General features: G+C 43.1%; 1 protein-coding gene across 3 annotated transcripts in view; it reads left to right on the top strand.

The window, feature by feature from the left end:
* LOC106612642 (limbic system-associated membrane protein) overlaps nucleotides 1–26,423 on the top strand; it is a 1,101,661-nt gene that overhangs the window by 939,765 nt on the left and 135,473 nt on the right. For 2 of the 3 annotated variants that reach the window (XM_014213996.2, XM_014213995.2), the window contains exon 2: nucleotides 11,695–11,773. In XM_014213996.2, coding sequence (XP_014069471.1) covers nucleotides 11,695–11,773 — 79 coding nt within the window. Of the gene's footprint in view, nucleotides 1–11,255; nucleotides 11,774–26,423 lie in introns of those variants that run through there. The other variant, XM_014213994.2, reaches the window with a different exon arrangement.

The following is a 26,423-nucleotide window of genomic DNA, read 5'->3' on the forward strand; positions in this document are numbered from 1 at the left end:
CTTCCAAAATATTTCTTTTACAGTGGTAGGGGAGTGCCAAAGTGGAGGCACGGTGGCTTCAACACAGTGCCCCCAGAGTCATCTAGTGTAGGCTATATATAAATAATTTTGAGAGATGTCCAGCTCATTCATCATCTTCTTTTCCCTGGTGTGAATATGGGTGTGTAATCTGTACCTGTTCATTTTACTATTAGAATTTTTGTTTCCTAGAAATACCTGTTTCTGTTCATTTTCAGACTTTCAAATAATTGTATTGCTTTTGTCCTTTGATTCACATGCTCGAAATACGTTAGACAAACTCCCCTTATCCTTTTCCTTTCCCCTTCTTGTCCTGATTCGATCAGTTTTTCCATTAACATCTCCATTATTCATTCACGCTGTACATTTACCGCTTTACCCTGGTTATTTCTAAATAAATCCTCTTTGTTTAATAAAATATTTACTGTCGCCAAGAATGCATTGGTTTGTCATTTAAAGAACTTAATTGCCTTCATGTGACAGTTTATTCTTATTTTATTTTTGGGCCAGTGGAAACAAAACACAAGCTCCTTGCTTCCCTGCACAAAGCACATAACATTTAACGTTGAGCATGATGGTGTCATACAATATTGACCGGAAATAATGCAGCAAGCCAGTGACATGTGACACAGAGGGATTTTGTGGTAGTATGATGCCATTCAGAAAGCAAAAATGGTTTCAACCAATAGTGTTGCAGTGACTCAAATAAGATTGTGATGAAGTGAGAGTGGCTTTAAGCCCGGCTGTTACAGACCACCATTCTAGGAGATTGTGATCGTGTAAGACAGACCACAAGGCTCCTCAGCATATTTATCTTCCCTAAGACTGACAGTGATTTTAGGATAGCGAGACAGTGATTCTGCAAGTTGATTTGAGACTGTGCTTTGAGACTGTGACTGTGCGAGGCAAATCTCATAATGGACAGAGTGAGACTGACTCTGTAAGACTGATGCTATGGGGCTCATGAGGGATAGTGGTTCTTCAAGACGGAGTTGATGTCTGACAGCCGTTCACTGTAGATGTAGAAGGTCTGAGATATTCAAAGTTACATAACCGTGAGGAAAATATTCTGTGGGACATACGTAGTTGTTCCATGAGACGGCTACAACCCAGTGATTCTACAAGGCGGAGCAGTGGCAACCCTATGAGAGTGCTGAGTGGTAGTTGTAGGGCCTGTGAAATAGTAATGATACCACAGTGCAAACTGAGCTCGCATGGTGCAGCTGCAGCAGATGGAGGAGCTGCTCTGACTGCGCTGTGCATCCCAGGACTCACCGCTGGCTGGTGTCAGCATGTCCTGCTCTGGGTCATTATGCATGAGGCCTAATAACACAGTGATGGATTATAGGTCACCTCCGCTCCCTTCTGACCTTCCCGTCCCTCCTTCCATCACACACTGGTCCATTTCCAACAGGCGGCAGAACAGCAGAACTCAGCTCTGGCTGAGGACAGACAGAGCAATTAGCCCTGCAGGAGGGGCTATAGGTTCTCCTTAGGTTAAGAGTCAGATAATCCATCCAGCTACTCCAGCGGTAAACAAGCAATGCTTAAACTATGGGATTAGCATAATTACTGTAGTTACTATGGGTGTCTGTTCATAGAAGTAGTGTAGATGTAAATGTATCAGTATAGAGTCTAACATATAGCAAGCGGGTGCAAGATAGTACTCTGTCTCCTCTTAGCATTAACTGTACCATAAGCTTAGATGTCCTGATCTATCATAAACAATTTCACCAGAGGAACGCTAATAGATTTCATTCTTAGCTTCATGGCTGTATGATCATTTAATGCTATGATAATTCAAATTAATTACATTTCCTTTAATTAGCTGATACAGTAAAAGGGAATGTACATTTCTTAAGACTGTGTGTGAAGTCCTCATTGGCAATTAGGGAGTTCTACTGTACTCCCTTCAAATGATTCTGCCGATCTATCCTTAGCACTGCAACAACGTTATCTTCTGTTTCATGGTTTTGATTTGAAAGTGAAAAAAATGATAACTTACAGCAAATGTTCTATGTTGAAAGAAATGGGTGGGGATGGCAGTGGCTGTTGCAATTAGTGCTCTGTACTTTTATATGGGATACTAATTAGAAAAATGTAAATCATGCAGATTTTGGCTGAGGGCCTAGAGATAGGCCTTTGGGGCTTCTGTCTCCAGAGATCCCAGGAACTTCTTTCTTTATCAAGGGACTCTATCCATTCATATGGAGAAGTACTGCATAATTCATCTGGGTCTGAAAGAGTCCGCTTTCTACTGGCCAGCCATTAAGGAATGAAGGCTGTAGACTGCAAGGAAGTGGAAAATGTGTGTTTGCTTGAGAAGGTGTGTGTGTTGGCGTGAGAAACAAATAAAATACAATTTTATTTGTAACATGCACCGAATTCAACAGGCGTGGACCTTAACATGAAATGCTTACTTACAAGCCCTTAACCGACAATGCAGTTAAGAAAATTAAGAGTTTAGAAAATATTTACTATATAAACTAAAGTAAAAATAAAGTAGAACAATAAAATAACAATAACGAGGCTATATACAGGTATGTCGAGGTAATTGAGTTAATATGTACACTACCGTTCATAAGTTTGGGGTCACTTAAAAATGTCCTTGTTTTTGAAAGAAAAACACATTTTTTGTCCATTAAAATAACATCAAATTGATCAGAAATACAGTGTAGACGTTGTTAATGTTGTAAATGATTACTATAGCTGGAAACGGCTGATTTTTTATGGAATATCTACATAGGCGTACAGAGGCCGATTATCAGCAACCATCCCTCCTGTGTTCCAATGGCACGTTGTGTTAGCTAATCCAAGTTGAGCATTTTAAAAGGCTAATTGATCATTAGAAAACCCTTTTGCAATTATGTTAGCACAGCTGAAAACTGTCGTGATGATTAAAGAAGCAATAAAACTGGCCTTCTTTAGACTAGTTGAGTATCTGGAGCATCAGCATATGTGGATTCGATTTCAGGCACAAAATGGCTAGAAACAAAGACCTTTTACCTTTTATCATGACACAAGGCGAGACCCAGATGTAGACACAGGAGGCAGATGGTTGGAATTTAAGATGTTTAATAAATCCAAAGGGAGTAGGCAAGAGAATGGTCGTGGACAGGCAAAAGGTCAAAACCAGTTCAGAGTTCAGGAGGTACCGAAGGGCAGGCAGAATGGTCAGGCAGGCGGGCATGGAGTCCAGAAAACAGGCAAGGGTCAGGACCGGGTGGACTAGCAAAGGAGAATAGAAAAAGGAGTAAGGGAAAAAACACACTGGTTGACTTGATAAACATACAAGACGAACTGGTACAGAGAGACAGGAAACACAGGGATAAATACACTGGGGAAAACAAGTGACACCTGGAGGGGGTGGAGACAATAACGAGGACAGGTGAAACTGATCCGGGTGTGACACCTTTCTTCTGAAACTCGTCAATCTATTCTTGTTCTGAGAAATGAAGGCTATTCCATGCAAGAAATTGCCAATAAACTGAAAATCTCGAACAGGGCTGTGTACTACTCCCTTCACAGAACAGCGCAAACTGCCTCTAACCAGAATAGAAAGAGAAGTGGGAGGCCCCGGTGCACAACTGAGCAAGCGGACAAATATATTACAGTGACAAGTTTGAGAAACAGACACCTCACAAGTCCTCAACTGGCAGCTTCATTAAATAGTACCCGCAAAACACCAGTCTCAACGTCAACAGTGAAGAGGCGAATCCGGGATGCTGGCCTTCTAGGCAGAGTTCCTCTGTCCAGTGTCTGTGTTCTTTTGCCTATCTTAATCTTTTCTTTTTATTGGCCAGTCTGAGATATGGCTTTTTCTTTGCAACTCTGCCTAGAAGGCCAGCATCCTGGAGTCGCCTCTTCACTGTTGACGTTGAAACTGGTGTTTTGCGGGTACTATTTAATGAAGCTGCCAGTTCAGGACTTGTGAGGCATCTGTTTCTCAAACTAGACACTCTAATGTACTTGTCATCTTGCTCAGTTGTGCACAGGGGCCTCCCACTCCTCTTTCTATTCTGGTTAGAGACAGTTTGCACTGTTCTGTGAAGGGAGTAGTACTCAGCGTTGTACGAGATCTTCAGTTTCTTGGCAATTTCTCGTATGGAATAGCCTTCATTTCTCAGAGCAAGAATAGACTGACGAGTTTCAGAAGAAAGTTATTTGTTTGTGGACATTTTGAGCCTGTAATCGAACCCATAAATGCTGATGCTCCAGATACTCAACTAGTCTAAAGAAGGCCAGTTTTATTGCTTCTTTAATCATCACAACATTTTTCAGCTGTGCTAACATAATTGCAAAAGGGTTTTCTAATGATCAATTAGCCTTTTAAAATGATAAACTTGGATTAGCTAACACAATGTGCCATTGGAACACAGGAGTGATGGTTGCTGATAATGGGCCTATGTACACTTATGTAGATATTCTATTAAAAAATAATCTGCCATTTCTAGCTACAATAGTCGTTTACAACATTAACAATGTCTACACTGTATTGGGATCAATTTGATGTCATTTTAATGGACAAAAAAATGTGCTTTTCTTTCAAAAACAAGGAAATGTCTATGTAACCCCAAACTTTTTAACTGTAGTGTATGTTTTTGGAGGAAATGTGCTAGAATTAGGCCTAAATTCAAATGTACATCCCAAGGGATTTTTTTCCCTCCAGAGTGACCTTTTGCAGATCAACAATCAAAACAAAAACAAAAGAATCCCATTTTCCTGTGTAACCTTCAAGTCTCATGCAGTGGTACGTTTCTGTTGTGTTTTCACAGATTTGCCTTCAAGTCATCCACTATTCCCATGTCCCTACGTTTAAAGAGGCCCCATAGAAAAGTTAGAACTCACAACAACTCACTAAGCTGAACATTACATAGAGGCAAAAAAAACGAAGCAAACTGATAAATAAATTGGTTGAAGCGGTATATTGAACAATTGTTGATTGTAACCAAAATCCAAGCTGGCAAAATAGGGTGTATAAGATATGCTATGAGGCTATGAGGTAGATAGTGAACGGTACAGTGGATCTTTTAAGATTTGTAGTTTGATTTGGTCGCTATGTTTGTCTTAAAAGACTGTACTGTAACGAGGTGAGTCTAGTGTACGCACATAGTGTCTGCAATGGCTGTTTGTGGCATTGAGTCTCTAACAAGTAATATAAATTTGCAGTATATAAAACATAAACGACTAGCGAAACCTTTATGATAGTATGTGTACTGTACAGTATGTCAACACCTTTGTTGACACCGCAGCGTTCAGTTGCTTTTTTCTTGTGCTATTCGCCTTCAAAACAACATTTTTCTATTGCTCTATCTATGTACTACGCCTCTATGTGGACAGCCTGTTTGTGAAATGAATAGCAAAAGAATGACCTGAGGGTTGGTGGAGACTCTGGGAAAGGTCAAACTCCCACCGTCACGCCTTCAGAATGAGTCGCTGCATGATTAGCTTCTCCAATCATGGGGTGTAATGTCAGGATCACCATTTGCATGGAGATTGACCCATACCAGATGCATTTGATTCCCTTTGATCACAGAATACATTGTTGGAACAGTGATGTCGGAATTCATAAATCTTTTGGCCTTGACTTGGAGAAGGTTGTGCACTATGGATTTGACTCTCGGTTGCATGTGAGTTATCATTTCAGCAATCGTGCAATATGCAGGGATTCTTGTAATTGCATATTCATCTGAATGTTCATACATCCGAGAATGCAGAGTGTTTTCACACCTTAGTCCCTGTTCACCTCACAGACCTTACATAATGTCTGTGAGGATTTTAACCTTGTGTAGGATTTTAGCATTCAGAGGCTTCTTGCTGACCGTTATCTTTTTTTTGCACATGGATTTTCAGCAAAGACATACATACAGGGCTTGAGGAAAAATCATCTTGTGTGAAAACAAAAATGAATGCATATGCTTATTACTGTAGCATTCACTTCTGAGTTGTGTTTTTGCATTGTGATCATCTTTATGAAGGTGAATATCTCTGTCAACCTAGCTATGTTGACCAAATAGTTTTTGGGGTGTTTATTCCATGCGTGAAGCAAAGTATTTGTCGAGAAACCATGATAGCTTTTGCCAAGCCAAATATTTAAGGAAATCTGTTAACAGAGAACACATTAGTGTGACTGATGTTTGGATCCCAGTACTACACAAACAATATGCTTATTTTGGCTTGGTATATAATCAATCTATACTGCTGGGAATTTTAAAAAACTTGCTCGCCATGCGTTTGAATATTATCAGTTGGGACATTATCAGCACTGAAGTCAGCATAAATATCTCATGACTCACTGGACAACATTTGACAACAGAGGAAACTTCACCAAATAAGCAGAGTTTTACACTAACAGCAAACCACATTTTTGCTGAATTCTAAATGTATGCCTAGCCCATACTTCCTACGCATTCCTGTAGATCTGAAACAATTGGATAGCTGTAAATAATATGGCAAAAATACCACCCAGCCTTTTACCTGATCCTGAACAGGATCAATCTGGTACTTCCAGCAATATCTTACAGTCATGCCAAGGCAATTGATTTGGAATTCAGTACTAGTTGAGGGCTTAACAAGGTTTCTCCCTCATCAGAAACCCTAAAAGGAGGTCAATCACCACTTTGAGCACAACATTGCCATTCTTTGTGCCCATTCTCTTTTATTATCTTTGCTGCCAGCTTGAGTTTTGCTGACAAACGGCTCATCAGGCAAAGATGTAATTCATTGTGTTCCTCCTGTGATATATTGCTGAGTGCAGGTGCCGTATCCTTTTTCCTGCATATCCTGCATTTCGCTGCCAGGAGCTCACGTATGACGGGAATGTCAAGGTAAATTATGCATCCACTCTTTTTTTCCCCACAAAGAGAATGAAATTAATCAGAACACACTGTCGGTGGGCGTGTTCGTTAATGTTCACTTTTCCTTTTTGACACGGGCCATAGTAAGTTAGGTAATAGTATGATCTCAGGGGTGAGAATGCCTCATTGATCACCCAAAGTTCAGTAATGGTCCTAGAACCATTTGTGTTTATAATCAGGTTACCCTACAGAGTTCAAGAAGAATCATGCCTTGCAGAGTTCAATAATGATGAACCCTTTTTACCTGGAATTGCTTCTCCAATATTTTTGAGTTTGTCATTTTGAAGAGGGGGATTGTTTAATGAGGGGATAACAGAAACTCTTTGTTCAGCTTAGCAGGCTTTAAATGGACCTCATTTCAGGTTCTAGTTCTCTCAATACAGTTCACTCACTCAGTGTTATCTCACTACATTCTGCTCTTACCCAATAACAGTTTGTTCAAAGACAGAGGAACAATACTTTCTCCAGACATGTGGAGTGACAACATGGTGCAAATAGTGATAGTCATGACAAATCTCCACCATGCTGCATGTTATGAGTAAGCATAAATATGCTGAGTAGGATAACGGTTGTTTTTCTCATCTCTAGAATGCCTCTAAATTGCTATCCTTCATGCATGTGGACTTATAATTATGCATACTGTACCTTTAACATCTAAATTCACTCGCTAGTACAATTCATACTGTATTACAACGTGATTTGCATAGTACAGTATGTCGTTCCCAACATACAACAGGGCTTTCCAGTGTTTCAATACCCCTCTGGTATCGCCTGAGCTTGGAGCAGCACAGTGCCATGGAACTAGTTCTGTCAGTCTTCTTTCTTTCAGCAGTGTACAGTATGTGGGGAAGAGTGGGGTGGTCTGTGTGAGGAAGGGCTGAGTGGGTTTCTCTAGTCTAGTGTGTGGTCGAGGGCAGCGTTCAGGCTTGGAATATAGATGAACAGTAACCATATCATATGTTGACGGTATGGTGGGTAAAGAAGGAGGAGAGGAAGGGAGGAGGGGAGTTCTCTCTCCCGGTCTTCTCTCTGTGTTCTTGGTGCTCAGTCACGTCACTGTACTGCAGTAGGATAATGCTAATGCAGTAGGATAATGTACAGACTGTGAGGGAGGAAAAGAGAGGGGTTGTAGCTCTAAATTATCTTGCCCATGTTGCATCAGTGAAAGGCTTATGGCTATGAGCATAATGTTTCAATGGGATATTTGGGACCTAATTAACTTACACATTTTGTACCAGTGCAAAAACTATCTTTTTCAGAGGAGAATAAGAAAAATAACAGTAACACTTTACTTGACACCCAGCGTCCTAACACGTTATGACACGATCATAACCGTGTCATATGTCATGACAGCTGACATAACTTGTCATAATATAGTCATGACCCATATATTTACACTGTTGTGACATATATTGCGATATTTTATGGCTGGTTATGACACCTACATAAGAGTGTCAAAACTCACATTTATTCAAAGGTGTTTTTTCCCTGGCAAGAAGTCTCCTTTCATTTGAAAGTTTGTTTCTTAAGTCCTTTGTTGTTGTTGTAATGAATTTCTTACGGTCCTGGTTTTTTTCATCATATTTTAAATAACTTGCAGAAAATGCACTTTATAACACATTCATGAAGCGTTATGACCATCCTGTGTCACTTTACTTGGACTAAGAATATACACTTTATGACACTGTCAAGAAGTATCATCACCATCATAATCATGATAATCATATAAGCCAGATAGGCCTATCACGTACATGCCCTTATCTCAGTCATCAATCAAAAAGAGGGTGTCTTGTCCTGCTCCTGAAATCTGATCCTGCATTCATCTCCGTCATCAGCAACAGAGCATTGGGGGAGGTTCATGTCTGACATCAAGTTGTGTGAAATTACAATGGTAATTTCATATGGTCAATTCCAGCAAATGTTATATAACATAAACATACTGTTAACAAGTAAGCTATGGTGTAACGGAATGTTTTGCCTTGTGTGGTAGGTTTTGACACTCTTATGTAGGTGTCATAACCAGCCACAAAATAATGCAATATATGTCACAACCGGCCTAAATATATATGTCATGACAGTGTTATGACCATATTATGACAGGTTATGAAAGGTTATTTCAGCTGTTATGACATATTATGACATGGTTATGACTGTGTCATAAGGTGATATGACACTAGTTGCCAAGTAAAGTGTTACTAAAAGGGTAAAAACAAAGCTAGAACATGAAAGTCAAGAGTGAGTGAATAACATGAATCATCTTAATATGAATGTGTTATTGATCTACTTTAATGTTGTAGCCTATTCTCTCTTGCAAATAAAAAGTACATATGCAGTGCACATGCTTAATTAATCTGGCTCTGAATATGAATAGAAGAGTTTATCCATACTAAAAAAATCAATGGGCCTGAGTGTGCATAGAGCTTGACCATGTGCAAACTATTCTATCTTGCTAAAACTTCTCAGTTGCTTTTCGTAAAGGAAGATGGAGTTTGACATTCTGTTCTAGGAAGCATGAGGGAGGATCCACAGCGGAAAGCATTTTAGTGCTCCCTCTAATGCACTAGTATTAGCACTTCCATAAACTGTCCCATATTAATTATGCTCATAATTCCCTCCAATCTCTCACAGATGCAGCTCCATTCTGGGCTAATCTCACACTGAAGCCTCATTGCAGCATGCTGCTGATGCTAAAACTGAGAAGCCAAGTGTGTTTTAGTGCTATTCCTCACAATTTGTCTGAAACACAGACTGTTCTTATAGGCCAGGGTTCCCCAACTGGCTGAATTTTGCCCACCAGGTTTTTGAGCTATTTTGTAATTGTTGGACATAAAAGACTGTAAAAACACCTGCAAAATCAGCTCCAAGTGATTTTAATTTGGGAAATCTGTTCCAAAGTATTCCCATGCATAATAGAGAGATACTGTATATGTGATCATATTCAAATGTAAGCAAATGTTTTAATCAAATATTATATCTGTTTGGGCTTCTTGCGGTCAATTTGCGGTCTACAAATGATTTATAATTATGTTCCGGCTCCCTGACCATCCGCTCAAGAAAAAAACGTCCCACGGCTGAATCTAGTTGATGATCCCTGCTGTAAGCTACTTTGGCGGTCAACAAAGGATTACATTAGATCATTAATCATAATAACAAATACTGGTGTTTATTCAGGATATAAACACAGGTTCTATGTCGGAGATGAAGACGGCATGCAGTGAATGCTGATGCTGTTTACTATTTTTCTCATTATGATCAAATGTGCAAACTGTCTGATTTCACTTTACAATTAAATAAGCTTTTGGGTGATTGAACATAAGGAAACAGCCTATTAAATCTGTTTCCTGATTAGCAAGAAATAAAAAAAAAACTGCTCGGTCCCCACATTTACATTTCTGATGAAGTTGAAGGCATGCCCTTGCAACTCTTGCACCAGTAACAGCCAAAGTGATTGTAATTACCATCCTTGTTAAAATCAAAGCCAATGTGTCTAGACACCGTTTTATGATGACAGATTGGGCATGACCCTATAAAGAATAAACAACTTTACCCATCAGCTCTTTCATCATGTAGTGAGCGTATTAAAGATAAAAAGTAAATGAATGTCTGAACAGTAATCTTCCCCAAAATAAGTCTTCACTGTAGAATATGTTTCTGTAGCCTTTAATGAAATACATTGGCTTACTAAATAGAACACGGAAATAATATTTTGAGTCAAAATAGTTTTCTAATGTAGGCTATATGTCAGAGTTCAGTTCAGGTGGTAGTGCATAGCCAGGTAAGATAAGGTGACAAGATGCACAAGGATGTTGTGCACCTTGTCACCTTACCTTACCCGGCTATGCTCGACAAGGTCTTCAGTGTTGAGCAATTTCACTCCATAGTTGGGCTATACTGGTAGCCCTACAGTCCTCTTGAAATACCTGAGGTAGGCTATATGGGATCATAGAAATGGAATGACAGAATTAGAATACAATTATCTTTCTATTTCTATGTATGAGGGAAAGCTAGCACAATGCATCCAATACTGTAGGTTTTTAATACACAGTTGAAAAGTCTCCCACACACATTTTATCAAATAAAAATAAATAAAACATCAATCAATTCAAATGTGAACCTGTATGCCCATGAATATAATTTTAATAACTACATTTTGCTTATAATTTCTTTGGGTCATATCATGACCATGTTGGCATGTAGTCTTAACTTGTGGACCTTGAACAACAAGCGAGGCATTTACTTCGACACATAGCCAATGACTTTCCTCTCCTCTCAGCTGCCGACCGCAGTTGAGTCTAGCAGAAAGGGACCTCAGCTGGTGCTGTTGTCGTGACAACCAATAAGGGCGCATCAAACTCTCGTGAAGGGGGCAGCAGTGCGATGTATTAACGGGGGTGGGGTAATCGGGTAGAGAGAGCGCTAGAGTGAGAGGCGCTGGTGACTGGAGAGGTTTGAATTTCCTCCCCACCTCTAAAGAACTCTGCTGCCTGCTCATCGCTGCCTTTACGCGGGAGCAGAACGCACAGTGGAATACAGCGCATGCAGAGAGGGTTTACGGAATATATGTTTTCCTCCAAGCCATTTTGTTTTCGTTATTTCAACGCATATTTATCTTCCTCAACATCATAGAAGCCCTTAGTCACACTTTGGCGTGGAGTAGGATATTGCCAAGGGTCGGAGCGCCACTTCAATTCCCTTTTAAAGTCCAAACACTTTCTCTCGGATCTCTGCGCGTCCGGTTAGGAAATGCTGGTCGGAAGGAGACAGTGTTGGAGGCAATTGCAGGCTTCTTTTTTCAGACTCCTGTGTCTTATTCCCACAGGGTTCCCCGTCCGAAGTGTGGATATGCAGCGAGCGACCGACAACATTACTATTCGTCAGGGTGATACAGCGGTTATCAGGTAGGTCTCAAACTCAACTTTCCATTCGTTCGCAGCCTCCAAGTGATGCTGAGTTTTGTCTGCAGTGCATAGAACCAGCATGGAATGAAATTATCACTGATTCAATTGGCACGTTCACGAATGTGTAGGCTACTGATGCCTAATGTGATCTAATTCAAAATATTGAAATGTCACGTGTTTTAAATTGTATAGGACATCAACTAAGTTAAATACTCATCAATAGGGTATTATATGATAAAAAATAGCCTCTTTCGGATGAGAAATGTAGTGATAAAAATATGCTTTTTTTGGAAGGGAGGATTTCAAGTGAATTATTTGATCTGATATGCGATTTGATATAGCTCTATAGCCTAGTCTACTATGTAGTCTATGCCACAGTCACATTATCATCCCCAAACTGCAAAATAATGATGTAGCCTAACTTAAACGACAGTGCCCTGGTATTCATTGGAAATCACTGAAAACGTTAAGTGCGTCATGAAATCGCCCAGAGATGATGAAGCCGCGGATTATAGGAGGCTACTCTTTTCAATGTCGGAGAGGCAAGGGCTGTGTTGGGTAGCATACAATACATAACAACGCAGTTTGATTTTCCGAATTGCACAACAGTCCCAAATCACCCGGTTATGAAAAATAAGTGCAAAGCGCCATAAAAGCTTCACTGAGGATGGAATCCATCGTGTCTTTGTGCCTTTTTTTGTCGGGAGTAGTTTTAGCCTATAGTTAATCACCTCCCAGACAATGCAAGCTGTCAATTTAAAGCTATTATGTTGTTGTTGGACACAGATGTCATTAGTCACGTGGTCACAGCCATGCGTCTTTGGACGAGCAGGTCAGTGAGGGGCTAGGACTACCCCTCCCCCTCCCAAAAACAAATTATTTGGAGGGGTCTATGCAAGTCACAACAACAATATTTCTCTCTCTAACTCACTCTCCCTCACACACTTGCTGATTTTTTTTAACCACTGAATTGAAAAGTATGCTAATGTAGAGTTTATTTCTGGCATAGCCTACATGGTAAAGAATTAACCATTATGACTGTTATGTCTGAAAAGTAGTTTGGAGGAAAAGTGATGTTATGTATGATATTTTTATTTTTGTGTAATGTTAAATGAGAGCAATCGGATCTTTATAGAGCAATATTAGGTGTTGTACCCATTGTGAGGTGCACACACACTGCACCAGACAGAGGCAAAGAGAGTATTGTTGTATATTCGCTGACGGGTTGTCTATAGAGTTTGGGAATCATTGACCCAGACACACCCCTACTGTGCTGTATTGCCCTACAGCGCCTCTGCATGCCAAGCTGTTATATGTTCTCTATACATACCCTACATGACCGTGACCGCTCGTCGAACATCTCATTCCAAAATCATGGGCATTAATATGGAGTTAGTCGCCCTTTGCTGCTATAACAGCCTCCACTCTTATGGGAAGGCTTTCCAATAGATGTTGGAACATTGCAGCGGGAACTTACTTCCGTTCAGCCATGAGCATTGGTGAGGTCGGCACTGATGTTGGGCGATTAGGCCTGGCTCGAAGTCTGCGTTCCAGTTCATCCCAAAAGTGTTCGATGGGGTTGAGCTCGGGGGCCTTGTGCAGGCCAGTCAAGTTCTTCCACACCAACCTCGACAAACCCTTTCTGTATGGACCTCACTTTGTGCATGGGGGCATTGTCATGCTGAAACAGGAAAGGGCCTTCCCCAAGCACAGAATCGTCTAGAATGTCATTGCATGCTGTAGCGTTAAGATTTCCCTTCACTGGAACTAAGGGGCCTAGCCCGAACCATAAAAAAAGAGCCCGAGACCATTATTCCTCCTCCACCAAACTTTACAGTTGGCACTATGCATTGGGACAGGTAGCGTTTTCCTGGCATCTGCCAAACCAAGATTTGTCTGTCGGTCTACCAGATGGTGAAGCGTGATTCATCACTCCAGACAACACCTTTCCACTGCTCCAGAGTCCAATGGCGGTGACCTTTACACCACTCCAGCCGACGCTTGGCATTGTGCATGGTGATCCAGGCTTGTGTGCGGCTGCTCGGCCTTGGAAACCCATTTCATGAAGCTCCAGACTAACAGTTCTTGCGCTGATGTTGCTTCCAGAGGCAGTTTGGAACTCGGTAATGAGTGTTGCTAACCGGGCAGATGATTTTCACGCGCTACGTGCTTCAGCACTCGGAGGTCCCATTCTGTGAGTTTGTGTGGCCTACCACTTTGCGGCTGAGCCGTTGTTGCTTCTAGACGTTTCAGTCCACAAACTTTTGTATATATAGTGTATCAATGCACTTGAACTAATACACAGTAGAATATGCTTGCCTTTTCTCCTACATAAGACTGTATCAGAGCACACAATCATGTTCTAAGGGCAAATCACATTCAGATATTATATTGAAGACATGAATTCAAGAACTATCCAGTGTCTCTAGACCTGAAAATGTATATCACAGTACCATTTCATTAATTGTAGCAGTTATTGTCTGTAAGGTGTGAGGGATTGTACAGATCAACATGATCATCATTTTGGCCCCTCTCTGGATTTTGTGTTAAACGCTCTACAACAAAGCTTTCTTGGTGTCCAACAAGCTTTCTCTGCGCTTAACCTTCTTCTGAACACCTCTAAAACAAAGGTCATGTGGTTTGGTAAGAAGAATGCCTCTCTCCCCACAGGTGTGATTACTACCTCTGAGGGTTTAGAGCTTGAGGTAGTCACCTCCTACAAGTACTTGGGAGTATGGCTAGACGGTACTGTCCTTCTCTCAGCACATATCAAAGCTGCAGCCTAAGGTTAAATCTAGACTTGGTTTCCTCTATTGTAATTGCTCCTCTTTCACCTCAGCTGGCAAACTAACCCTGATTCAGATGACCATCCTACCCATGCTAGATTACGGAGACATCATTTATAGATCGGCAGTTAAGGGTGCTCTCGAGTGGCTAGATGTACTTTACCATTCGGCCATCAGGTTTACCACCAATGCTCCTTACTGCACTCTATACTCATCTATACACATCACTGCACTCTATACTCCTCTGTAAACTGGTAATCTCTGTATACCTGTCGCAAGACCCAGTGGTTGATGCTTATTTATAAAACCCTCTTAGGCCTCACTCCCCCCTCTCTGAGATACCTACTGCAGCCCTCATCCTCCACATACAACAATACCAGTCACATTCTGTTAATCCCAGCCCCTGTCCCCACAGGAGGCCTTTTGTCTTTTGGTAGGCCATCATTTTAAATAAGAATTAGTTCTTAACTGACTTACCTAGTTAAATAAAAGGTACAAAAAAAATTATAATCATCGTCTGATCCAGCATAAGACCTATTGAAAGTTATAATAAAGTGAGAAGCATTTAACTTTCAGTCTAGAGAACTATTCACCTGATCCTCTCATGCTGATGCAGTACTAAAACGATGGGAATATCTCAAAGCCTGTGGTAGCCTACAGCCTATATTGCTAACCTGTAGGTCAACGGTGTGCTGACCACTCCGGTGTTGTCACAGCCAGGCCCAGCAGGTTTAGGACCTATAATCCACTTACTGGATTTCCTCTCTCTAATCACTTCTATCAATGAAATGACTTGATCATCAAGTTAATCAATTCAAACGTAGTTACTGTTGAATGTTACTAAGGCTCAGCAATTAATATCCATTTAAAAATCTAGTCATTCAGTTTACTCAGTGCATTCATTTCCTTCAATTATGAGTGAGTTTAGCCTTCACCCGGTCTGTACAGTAATATAGGTTCTGCTCAGTGCCTAGTTGTTGTCCTTCCATACAGGATCACTCACTGAGCATAATATTAAAAGATGTTTCCTGAAGTTACATTTGTGAACATAAGTTGGCTTCAAGTTGACCTTGTAGTAGTTAACTCAATTATCAACGACTACACAACAAACTGCAGTTGTGCACCCTGTAGCCCAACCAAACAATATGCATGTTTCACTCCCCAGTTTCAACAGAAAAATCTGATAGAAGAAAAAAGGGCCACTATGAGAGAACTTTCAGGGGCGGCCCTCAGGGTAGTCATTTGTTGCTTGAGAAAGTGTAGCCTGTTTGATTCCATAAGCTGGTTTTGTCATGCTGTTGCGATATCCGTGGCCTAGAGAAATAATATAGCCGTGACTCCATTACCGATGCCTGCAGCTTAGTCATGACATTACAGGCATAGGTGGAGCTGAACCCTTAATGAAACTATTTTGTTACCCAGTAGCTGTGGTGTGCTAGTAACAATGTCCCTAAGATGAGAAAGAAAAAGGGCCTCATAACACATGCAAGACAAATTACCAAACTAATTGGCCTTTCTCAACATCCGCCCTTTAATATTGATTAAAATAAGGGTTTTGTGAAGGTTATTTGAATTTCCAGGTGTAATCAATTGTAGAATAATACCTTTATACTGTACATGCTTGGTGTGCAATAGTAAACCTCTGTTGTATAACATTAGCTTTAGCAACTATTTACCTTTAACCTCATGTGCTTGGCTAGCAGCTCAGACTTAATCTGTTAAACCCTAAAACTGTTTAAGTCAGTCTCATCACATGAGATGAGATTCACATAACATGAATGTATTAGTACAGTAGTCTATGTCGACGCATTCTTTAGATGAGGTACTGTATAGTTCCACTGTGACTTAGAATCATGCTGATTACGATTTATTGACGTCTTTGGCTGATTAATACCAATTGAACATTTTCTTCTCTGCATGATTCAACTTAATTCATGTCCCAAACGTCTTGTTACATCCCCAAACATTTAGATCGCAGTGAAAATGTCCTACATTCTGAACCACTTTGAGATTGATACCAGCTCAACAACCCAAATGTAACCCTCTCAGTCAAAGTGAATCACGGCTGCATCTCTTAAGTTATTTTGTATCCCTTTGCAGCATTTCCATGTCACAATGCTTTACTTTTTAATTGCTTTCTCACTTGTTGGCAGTCCCGTGGCCTTCAGGGTGCGTTCTGATGTGGGAGAAGTGCAGAAAATTGACAATTGCTTATTAAAGCATTAATGGCACAGACACTGTGATTGCTCTTCGGCAGGTCAATTATCATTGATTTGACAATATCCACTCCGTCTCGTAGAATTTGGTTGGAGATCATTGTGGGCTTGTGTTTTGCCCTTAGGCCCGTTGTCACAGACACCCGAATATCCCATTTCAATTCAGCTATGAAAGGCTCAGTGGGTTTAACCCTGCTGGGTTCAGATATCAGACATGTGAGGCGAGTTCTCATTGAGATGTGCCGACATAGCAGACCCTGTGTAGCTTTTTATATCTACAATTTGTGATCTGGGAATCCTGTCAATGGCTATTTCAATTATTATTGACATATACATATAAAAATGTTACATTTCCCCAGCCTCATCCCTCAGCTGTATACCAAAACATGTGGCGGGCTCGCCATTTTGTTGTTTTTCGAATCCCAAACTGTAGCTTTAATATGGTCTCACATGCATCGGATCAGGATCAGGCTGGAAGACATTGTGGTTTGATGGCGAATGTGGCCTTGAAAGGATGATGTGACGTTATTTAGGAAATTACTATCTTCTCAGAGTATACTTCAGCTCACGTTTGATTTTATTTGACATCTTCCGGGAACATGTGTTGTCAAAACAAAATTTTTCTTCTATGCTGTATAGTTGTAAGTATATCAGTGCCAAGAATATGAGCTATCTACAGTAAGTCAGACATTCTTTTGAGGATAAAAACAGATAAATGTTACCTACTCAATACTGTTTCCATGTAATTCAGGGGCATAGTTCCAAGTGTATGGAAGGATAGAGAACTTTCTAGCTCGTTTAATGTTATTTGTTTTAAAGGTTACTGAAACACACCCAAACCTCTCTCCAGATGAAGTGTTGGAGTGTTGTCAATTCTCATTATAATGAACAGGCTGTTTTAGTTTAAGTTTGTGGTGGGATTTACAAAAAGATTGCCTCTGATTTGTTTTAGGATTTACAACAGAGAATTGTTTAAGTGTTGCTTACAATACTAGCTGCTATTGATCCCAGTAGAAAGTGAATGGCTTAACTGTTGACTCACGGATCCCAATCCAAATACAAACCTCACAGTTAAGAGATTATGCTCATTTGCATAACATCAGTATAGAAAACGCATTTTCATTGTTCTCTTTAAGAACTGCACATTGATCATATAAATACCAGACTGATTATCCTGTCTGTTATCTGTGTGTTCACTTTTCTTGGGCAAATTTTTTTCAAGTGCAAAAGTTCCATTAAATCTATTAGAGTAATGTGGTTGTGTTGTTATGACTGTATATATCCCCCCTTATTACCTCTAACAATTGCCGAGTCATTGACTCCAAACATGGATTTTCAATTTGGAAGAGCAGTTATTGATAAGTAGTTCGTTAGCATACTCGGAAGGAGGGCACTTACTCTAAGTGTTCATCTCCAGTACTGTAATGTTCATAAGGGCTTAAAGCACTACCAGGAATCCTTGGCAAGTGACCCTCAGAGGACATCACCGGGCACCATAGATGGCATAGATGATGGAAACGAAACCAAATCTGTTCTGGAAATATGAAAACATTTGCATAATTCAGTTATGAGACATGTATGGCTCTTGCGTCCTGTTGTGAAAAAATTGAATTCTATTACTTTGGATAGGTCAAATGGTTAATGTGTTCCTGTTATTTCCAAATTCTATTGTAGAAGTATTTAGCATAAATAACAAATAGTAAAGTTTTGCAACTATTACTATGCTTATACATTCCACAACCATTTCACAAGCGTTGTCACATTTTAAATGGGGAAAAAAATTGGCTGAAATTTCATAAGGAGAAAAACTGTGCTACACAATTTCACATGTTTTGCCCCCGGAGGGTCCCTATCGCTCAACAAATCATCAGACTGAGTGCAGGTTTTTTACAGTTTATAGCCTCTCCAGGCCTTTTAGCATCTCTCACGGTGCTGTCCAGCACTGCTCTGATGGGGTACTGACCTGATTCAAAGCCAGGGAGACCGGGGACACACAGCATTAGTACAATCACCACATAATCCTCTCTGCTTCTGCCCTGGCAGGACCAGGATTTTCAAATCAATTTCATTTTCACCCATGATGCGGTTACAGTTGAAAAGCTGTGCGGCTGCCAGCTTCGTCATTAACTGTCTGTCCCATTTTGTTTTGGAGAATGAGGTGGGAGGGAGGGAGGGGATGGGGGTGTTTGGTTGGACATTTCCCCAATTTGAAGTTCCGTCGACGGTTGAGACATTTCTGAGAGCCTTCTGTCTGTGAATCATCTGAGAGCCTTCTGTCTGTGTCGCATGCTGAACTGGAGTTGAATCGGTCAAAGGCAGGGCACGTTGTGTAGTTGTGATTGTGAAGATGCTATTGTTTTTGACGAGGCTGGCCGATCTTCGTGTTGAGTCTCTCATCTGGATGGATGTCTATTCTGAAGGCATCCTGAAGCAAGCTAAGAGTTCAGAGGTTACTGGGGCAGTTTTGTCACCAACATAGAAATATAATACCTAGAAACCCCCCTAGTCACGCCCTGACCTAAAACACCATAGAGAACCCAGAGGGCTCTCTATGGTCAGGGTGTGACAGTACCCCCCCACCAAAGGTGTGGACTCCGACCGCAAAACCTGAAACTAGATGGGGAGAGTTAGGGTGGGCAACTAGCGTCGGTGGCGGATCCGGTCTGGGACGTAGCACCCGCTCAGACCGCGGATCCGGCCATGGAGCGGGGCTGAACGCCGTGCCCAGACTGGGCACCAGCGCAGAGGAAGGCTCCGGCCATGGAGCGGGACTGGACGCCGTGCCTGGACTGGGCACCGGCGCAGAGGAAGGCTCCGGCCATGGAGTGGGACTGGACGCCGTGCCTGGACTGAGCACCGGCGCAGAGGAAGGCTCCGACCATAGAGCGGGACTGGACGCCGTGCCTGGACTGAGCACCGGTGCAGAGGAAGGCTCTGGCCATGGAGCGGGACTGGACACCGTGCCTGGACTGGGCATCGGTGCAGTGGAAGGCTCTGGCCATGGCACCGGCGCAGGAAGCTCCGGACCGTGGACCGTCACTGGAAGCTCTGGACTGTGAACCGTTGCTGGAAGCTCTGGACCGTCGCTGGAGACTCCGGACTGTACACACGCACTGGTGGACGAGTGCGGGGAGCAGGCACAGGACATACCGGGCTGGGAAGGCGCACTGGAGGCCTGGTGCGTGGAGCCGGCACAGGTTGCACCGGACTGATGACACACTCCTCAGGACGAGTGCGGGGAGCTGGCACAGGATGTACCGGGCTGAGGAGGCGCACTGGAGGCCTGGTGCGTGGAGCCGGCACAGGTTGCACCGGGCTGGTGACACACTCTTCAGGGCGAGTGCGGGGAGCCGGCACAGGACGTACCGGGCTGGGGAGGCGCACTGGAGGCCTGGTGCGTGGAGCCGGCACAGGTTGCACCGGGCAACCGGGCTGGGGAGGCGCACTGGAGGCCTGGTGCGTGGAGCCGGAGGTTGCACCACAGGTTGCACCACTCTTCAGGGCGAGTGCGTGGAGCCGGCACAGGTTGAACCGGACTGATGACACGCTCCTCAAAACGCCTGCGCTGCAGCATACTCCTAGCCAACATCTCTCTCCGATATCCCTCCTCAAACTGCTCCATCGACTCCCATGGTCTCTGGCTCTCTACTAGGCTCGGCCAACCACCCCTTGTGACCCCCCCCCCAAAAAACGTAGGGTTGCTCTTGGGTTGTTTGTGGCCGCGGACCCTGGCATTGTCGCTGTCCTCCTTTAATCCTTGGCGACTCCCGCCAAGGAAGGGTCTCGCATCCACCTAGTATCTCTTCCCATGACCAACTCTCCTTCACCTCCTGGGCACGCTGCTTGGTCCTGTTTAGGTGGGATATTCTGTCACGACCATCGTATGAATAATTGGACCAAGGCGCAGCGTGAGTAGAGTTCCACATTTTAATGATAGTGAAACTTCCAAAACAACAAAGATATAACGATGGTGAAATACGTAGCGCACATAGGCACTCATACAAAACAATATCCCACATAGCAGGTGGGAAAAAGGACACACTAAGTATGGTCCCCAATTAGACGTAACGATATTCAGCTGCCTCTAATTGGGAACCATACACACACATCAACATAGAAATATAATAACTAGAAACCCCCCTAGTCACGCCCTGACCTAAAACACCATAGAGAACCCCGAGGGCTCTCTATGGTCAGGGCGTGACAAGTTTGTAGCTTTACAGTTAGACATTTATCTGGCTTAGGACAGGTTTGTTTTCTCTGTCCTCAAAGTCTCTCTCAGCTTCCCAGAATTCCCTGAGCTCCTTTCAGCTTGGTGCTGTGTCGAAATCACTGTCCGTATTAACATCTCTATTAGGGTGGGGCAGTATCCAGATGTTCATATCGTCACACCGTACTTCTCTCATACCGGCATTTACGGTATTCCCGGCTTAGTACACAAAGGGGTGTCAAAAAACCCTGCAAAAATTCCCATTGGGCATCTATCAACAGAATGAAAACAAAATGAGCACAAGTAATAACGAATTTCCATGAAGGCTGCTCGCTAAATATGATAACAAGCGTAAATGAAAATAAACGAATTGCAAAGACAGGCATTCCAGCTTATAAAGTTATACATTATGTAGGTAGGAGCTGGTGAGTTTGGTGAGTTTGGATATTTACAAGTGAATGTGAACGAGAGACAATGTGCAAATGAACAAAGTTTTGACACAAGCTTTTCTGAAGGAAGAACATTACTGGATCTGAAGCAGCATGTGTGCACGCTGTGTCTGTGTGAAGTCTGGAGTTGCAAGGGCAACGGGCCTGCCTGCTCTGCATGGAGAAGATGGGAGAGGAGCAGCCAAATAGTGTTCCACTTCTGTTGTCATCAGATGAAAATTAATAATATAATATACTGCTCAAAAAAATAAAGGGAACACTTAAACAACATAATCCTAGATCTGAATGAAAGAAATAATCTTATTAAATACTTTTTTCTTTACATAGTTGAATGTGCTGACAACAAAATCACACAAAAATAATCAATGGAAATCCAATTTATCAACCCATGGAGGTCTGGATTTGGAGTCACACTCAAAATTAAAGTGGAAAACCACACTACAGGCTGATCCAACTTTGATGTAATGTCCTTAAAACAAGTCAAAATGAGGCTCAGTAGTGTGTGTGTGGCCTCCACGTGCCTGTATGACCTCCCTACAACGCCTGGGCATGCTCCTGATGAGGTGGCGGATGGTCTCCTGAGGGATCTCCTCCCAGACCTGGACTAAAGCATCCGCCAACTCCTGGACAGTCTGTGGTGCAACGTGGCGTTGGTGGATGGAGCGAGACATGATGTCCCAGATGTGCTCAATTGGATTCAGGTCTGGGGAACAGGCGGGCCAGTCCATAGCATCAATGCCTTCCTCTTGCAGGAACTGCTGACACACTCCAGCCACATGAGGTCTAGCATTGTCTTGCATTAGGAGGAACCCAGGGCCAACCGCACCAGCATATGGTCTCACAAGGGGTCTGAGGATCTCATCTCGGTACCTAATGGCAGTCAGGCTACCTCTGGCGAGCACATGGAGGGCTGTGCGGCCCCCCAAAGAAATGCCACCCCACACCATGACTGACCCACCGTCAAACCGGTCATGCTGGAGGATGTTGCAGGCAGCAGAACATTCTCCACGGCATCTCCAGACTCTGTCACGTCTGTCACGTGCTCAGTGTGAACCTGCTTTCATCTGTGAAGAGCACAGGGCGCCAGTGGCGAATTTGCCAATCTTGGTGTTCTCTGGCAAATGCCAAACGTCCAGCACAGTGTTGGGCTGTAAGCACAACCCCCACCTGTGGATGTCGGGCCCTCATACCACCCTCATGGAGTCTGTTTCTGACCGTTTGAACAGACACTTGCACATTTGTGGCCTGCTGGAGGTCATTTTGCAGGGCTCTGGCAGTGCTTCTCCTGCTCCTCCTTGCACAAAGGTGGTGGTAGCGGTCCTGCTGCTGGGTTGTTGCCCTCCTACGGCCTCCTCCACATCTCCTGATGTACTGGCCTGTCTCCTGGTAGCGTCTCCATGCTCTGGACACTACGCTGACAGACACAGCAAACCTTCTTGCCACAGCTCGCATTGATGTGCCATCCTGGATGAGCTGCACTACCTGAGCCACTTGTGTGGGTTGTAGACTCCGTCTCATGCTACCACTAGAGTGAAAGCACCACCAGCATTCAAAAGTGACCAAAACATCAGCCAGGAAGCATAGGAACTGAGAAGTGGTCTGTGGTCCCCACCTGCAGAACCACTCCTTTATTGGGGGTGTCTTGCTAATTGCCTATAATTTCCACCTGTTGTCTATTCCATTTGCACAACAGCATGTGAAATTTATTGTCAATCACTGTTGCTTCCTAAGTGGACAGTTTGATTTCACAGAAGTGTGATTGACTTGGAGTTACATTGTGTTGTTTAAGTGTTCCCTTTATTTTTTTGAGCAGTGTATTTTTTATATATATTTTTTTACTTTTACCCCTTTTTCTCCCCAATTTCCAATCCAATTTGTAGTTAGTCTTGTCTCATCGCTGCAACTCCTGTACGGACTCGGGAGAGAGCCGTGCATCCCCCGAAACACAACCCAGCCAAGCCGCACTGCCGGGTGCGACAGAGCCTGGATTCGAACCAGGATCTCTAGTGGCACAGCTAGCACTGTGATGCAGTGCCTTAGACCACTGCGCAACTCGGGTGGCCCCTAATGATATTCATATTACAATTTATTGAAAAACTTGGTTTCTACGGTATTGACGGTATTAAAAAAGCATCCCTTGGCTATTTCAAAATACCCCCTGTATACCATATATACGGTATACCGCCAAGCTTAATCTTTATCATCACAACCTGGAGAACTGTCCAGAAAGTAGGCAACCTGAAACTGTTCACACCAATTACTCTGTAACAGTACACACTAAAAAATTGTTAGCTTTGTTCAAAAATCATTTCATTAAGGATGTGCTTCTCTAATGACAGTTTGAAACGATTCGGTTTAATTCGGGGAAGAAATTGATGCAATACGATATTTTTGCATGAAGAAATGAATTTTCCATTTTAAATTAATACCTGCTGCTGATGGGAGCTCAGGAGCTGGGCCTCTCTGAGCTGGATCTGTCTGAGATGACTTATCTAAGCTGGGTGCACCCCTATTTCTTATGGTGAACCTGAACAATCTAAATAAAATCTGAATGATTGAGAATCACAATCAGCAGTTAGATCTTCTGATAGCACAGACTGGAATGTGTTCCGGGATTCATCAAATGGCATTGAGGAGTACACCACCTCTGTCATCGGCTTCATCAACAGGTGCATCGACGACGTCATCCACACAGTGACCGTACGTACATTTCCCAACCAGAAGCCATGGATTAAAGGTAACCTCTGCATCGAGCAAAAGGAGCGGGACACTAATCCGGATGCTTAGAAGAAATCCCGCTATAACCTCAGATGAACCGTCAAACAAGCAACGCGTCAATACAGGATTAAGATTGAATCCTACTACACCGGGTCTGTCACTCTTCGGATGTGGCAGGGCTTGAAAACTATTATGGACTACAAAGGAAAACCCAGCCGCGAGCTGCCCAGTGACACGAGCCTACCAGGCGAGCTAAATGCCTTTTATGCTAGCTTCGAGGCAAGCAAAACTGAAGCATGCATGAGAGCACCAGCTGTTCTTGACGACTGTGTGATAACGCTCTCAGTAGCCGATGTGAGCAAGACCTTTAAACAGGTCAACATTCACAAAGCCGTGGGACAAGACAGATTACCAGAACGTGTACTCAAAGCATGCGCAAGAACGTGTACTCAAAGCATGGCAAGTGTCTTCACTGACATTTTCAACCTCTCCCTGACCGAGTCTGTAATACCTAATGTTTCAAGCAGACCACCATAGTCCCTGTGCCCAAGGAAGCGAAGGTAACCTGCCTAAATGATTACTGCCCCATAGCCCTCACATCGGTAGCCATGAAGTGCTTTGAAAGGCTGGTCATGGCTCACATCAACAGCATCCTCCCGGATACTCTAGACCTACTCCAATTCGCATAGTGCTCCAACAGATCCACAGATGACGCAATCTCAATCGCACTCCACACTGTCCTTTCCCACCTGGACAACAGGAACATCTTATGTGAGAATGCTGTTCATTGACTACAGCTCAGCGGTCAACACCATAGTGCCCACAAAGCTCATCACTAAGCTAAAGACCCTGGGACTAAACACCTCCCTCTTTAACTGGATCCTGGACTTCCTGACGGGCCGCCCCCAGGTGGTAAGGGTTGGCAACAACACGTCTGCTACGCTGATCCTCAACACTGGGGCCCCTCAGGGGTGTGTGCTTAGTCCCCTCCTGTACTCCCTGTTCATCCATGACTGTGTGGCCAAACACGACTCCAACACCATCCTTCAGTTTGCTGACAACATAACAGTGGTAGGCCTGATCACCGACAATGATGAGACCGCCTATAGGGAGGAGGTCAGAGACCTGACAGTGTGGTACTAGGACAACAACCTCTCCCTCAATGTGAGAATGACAAAGGAGCTGATCGTGGACTAGAGGAAAAGGAGGGCCGTACAGGCCCCCATCAACGGGGCTGTAGTGGAGCGGGTCAAGAGTTTCAAGTTCCTTGGTGTCCACATCACCAACGAACTATCATGGTCCAAACACACCAAGACAGTCGTGAAGAGGGCACGACAACACCTTTTCCCCCTCGGGAGACTGAAAAGATTTGCCCACATCCTCAAAAAGTTCCACAGCTGCACCATCGAGAGCATCCTTCCTGGTTCCATCCCCGCCTGGTATGGTAACTGCTCGGCATCTGACCGTAAGGCGCTACAGAGGGTAGTGTGTACGACCCAGTACATCACTGGAGCCAAGCTTCCTGCCATCCAGGATCTATATACTAGGCGGTGTCAGAGTAAAGCCCAAAAAATTGTCAAAGACTCCAGTCACCCAAGTCATGGACTGTTTTATCTGCTACCGCACGGCAAGCGGTACCGGACCTCCAAGTCTAGGACCAAAAGGCTCCTTAACAGCTTCTACCCCCAAGCCATAAGACTGCTTAACAATTAACCAAATGGCCACTGGATTATTTACATTGACACCCCCCCCCCATTTGATTTGACACTGCTGCTACTCGCTGTTTATTTTCTATGCATAGTCACTTCACCCCTACCTACAGTACATGTACAAATTACCTCTAACCCGGCACATTGACTCGGTACCGGTTCCCCCTGTATATAGCCTCGTTGTTGTTATTTTATTGTGTTACTTTTTATAACTTTTTACTTTTGTTTATTTGGTAAATATTTTCTTAACTCTTTCTTGAACTGCACTGTTGGTTAAAGGCTTGTAAGTAAGCATTTCATGATAAAGTCTACACATGTTGTATTCGGCGCATGTGACAAGTAAAGTTTGATTTGATGTGAGTTGCGTCCACTCTGGTAGGCTACATAATTCCCGTAAACACAATTTTCTACAGTGCATTTGGTAACAATGACCCAGCAAATTGCATTGGTTGTCACTCAACTACTAAAGCCTATGATTTGACATTGCAAAATCCATTTTACAAGGATCTGAATGCTGAATGTGGCAGATGTACAAATAGCCTATTAGAACAGGGATAGGTCT

The sequence above is a fragment of the Salmo salar genome, chromosome ssa09 (genome assembly GCF_905237065.1).
Source record: "Salmo salar chromosome ssa09, Ssal_v3.1, whole genome shotgun sequence".
In the NCBI taxonomy this organism is placed as follows: Eukaryota; Metazoa; Chordata; class Actinopteri; order Salmoniformes; family Salmonidae; genus Salmo; species Salmo salar.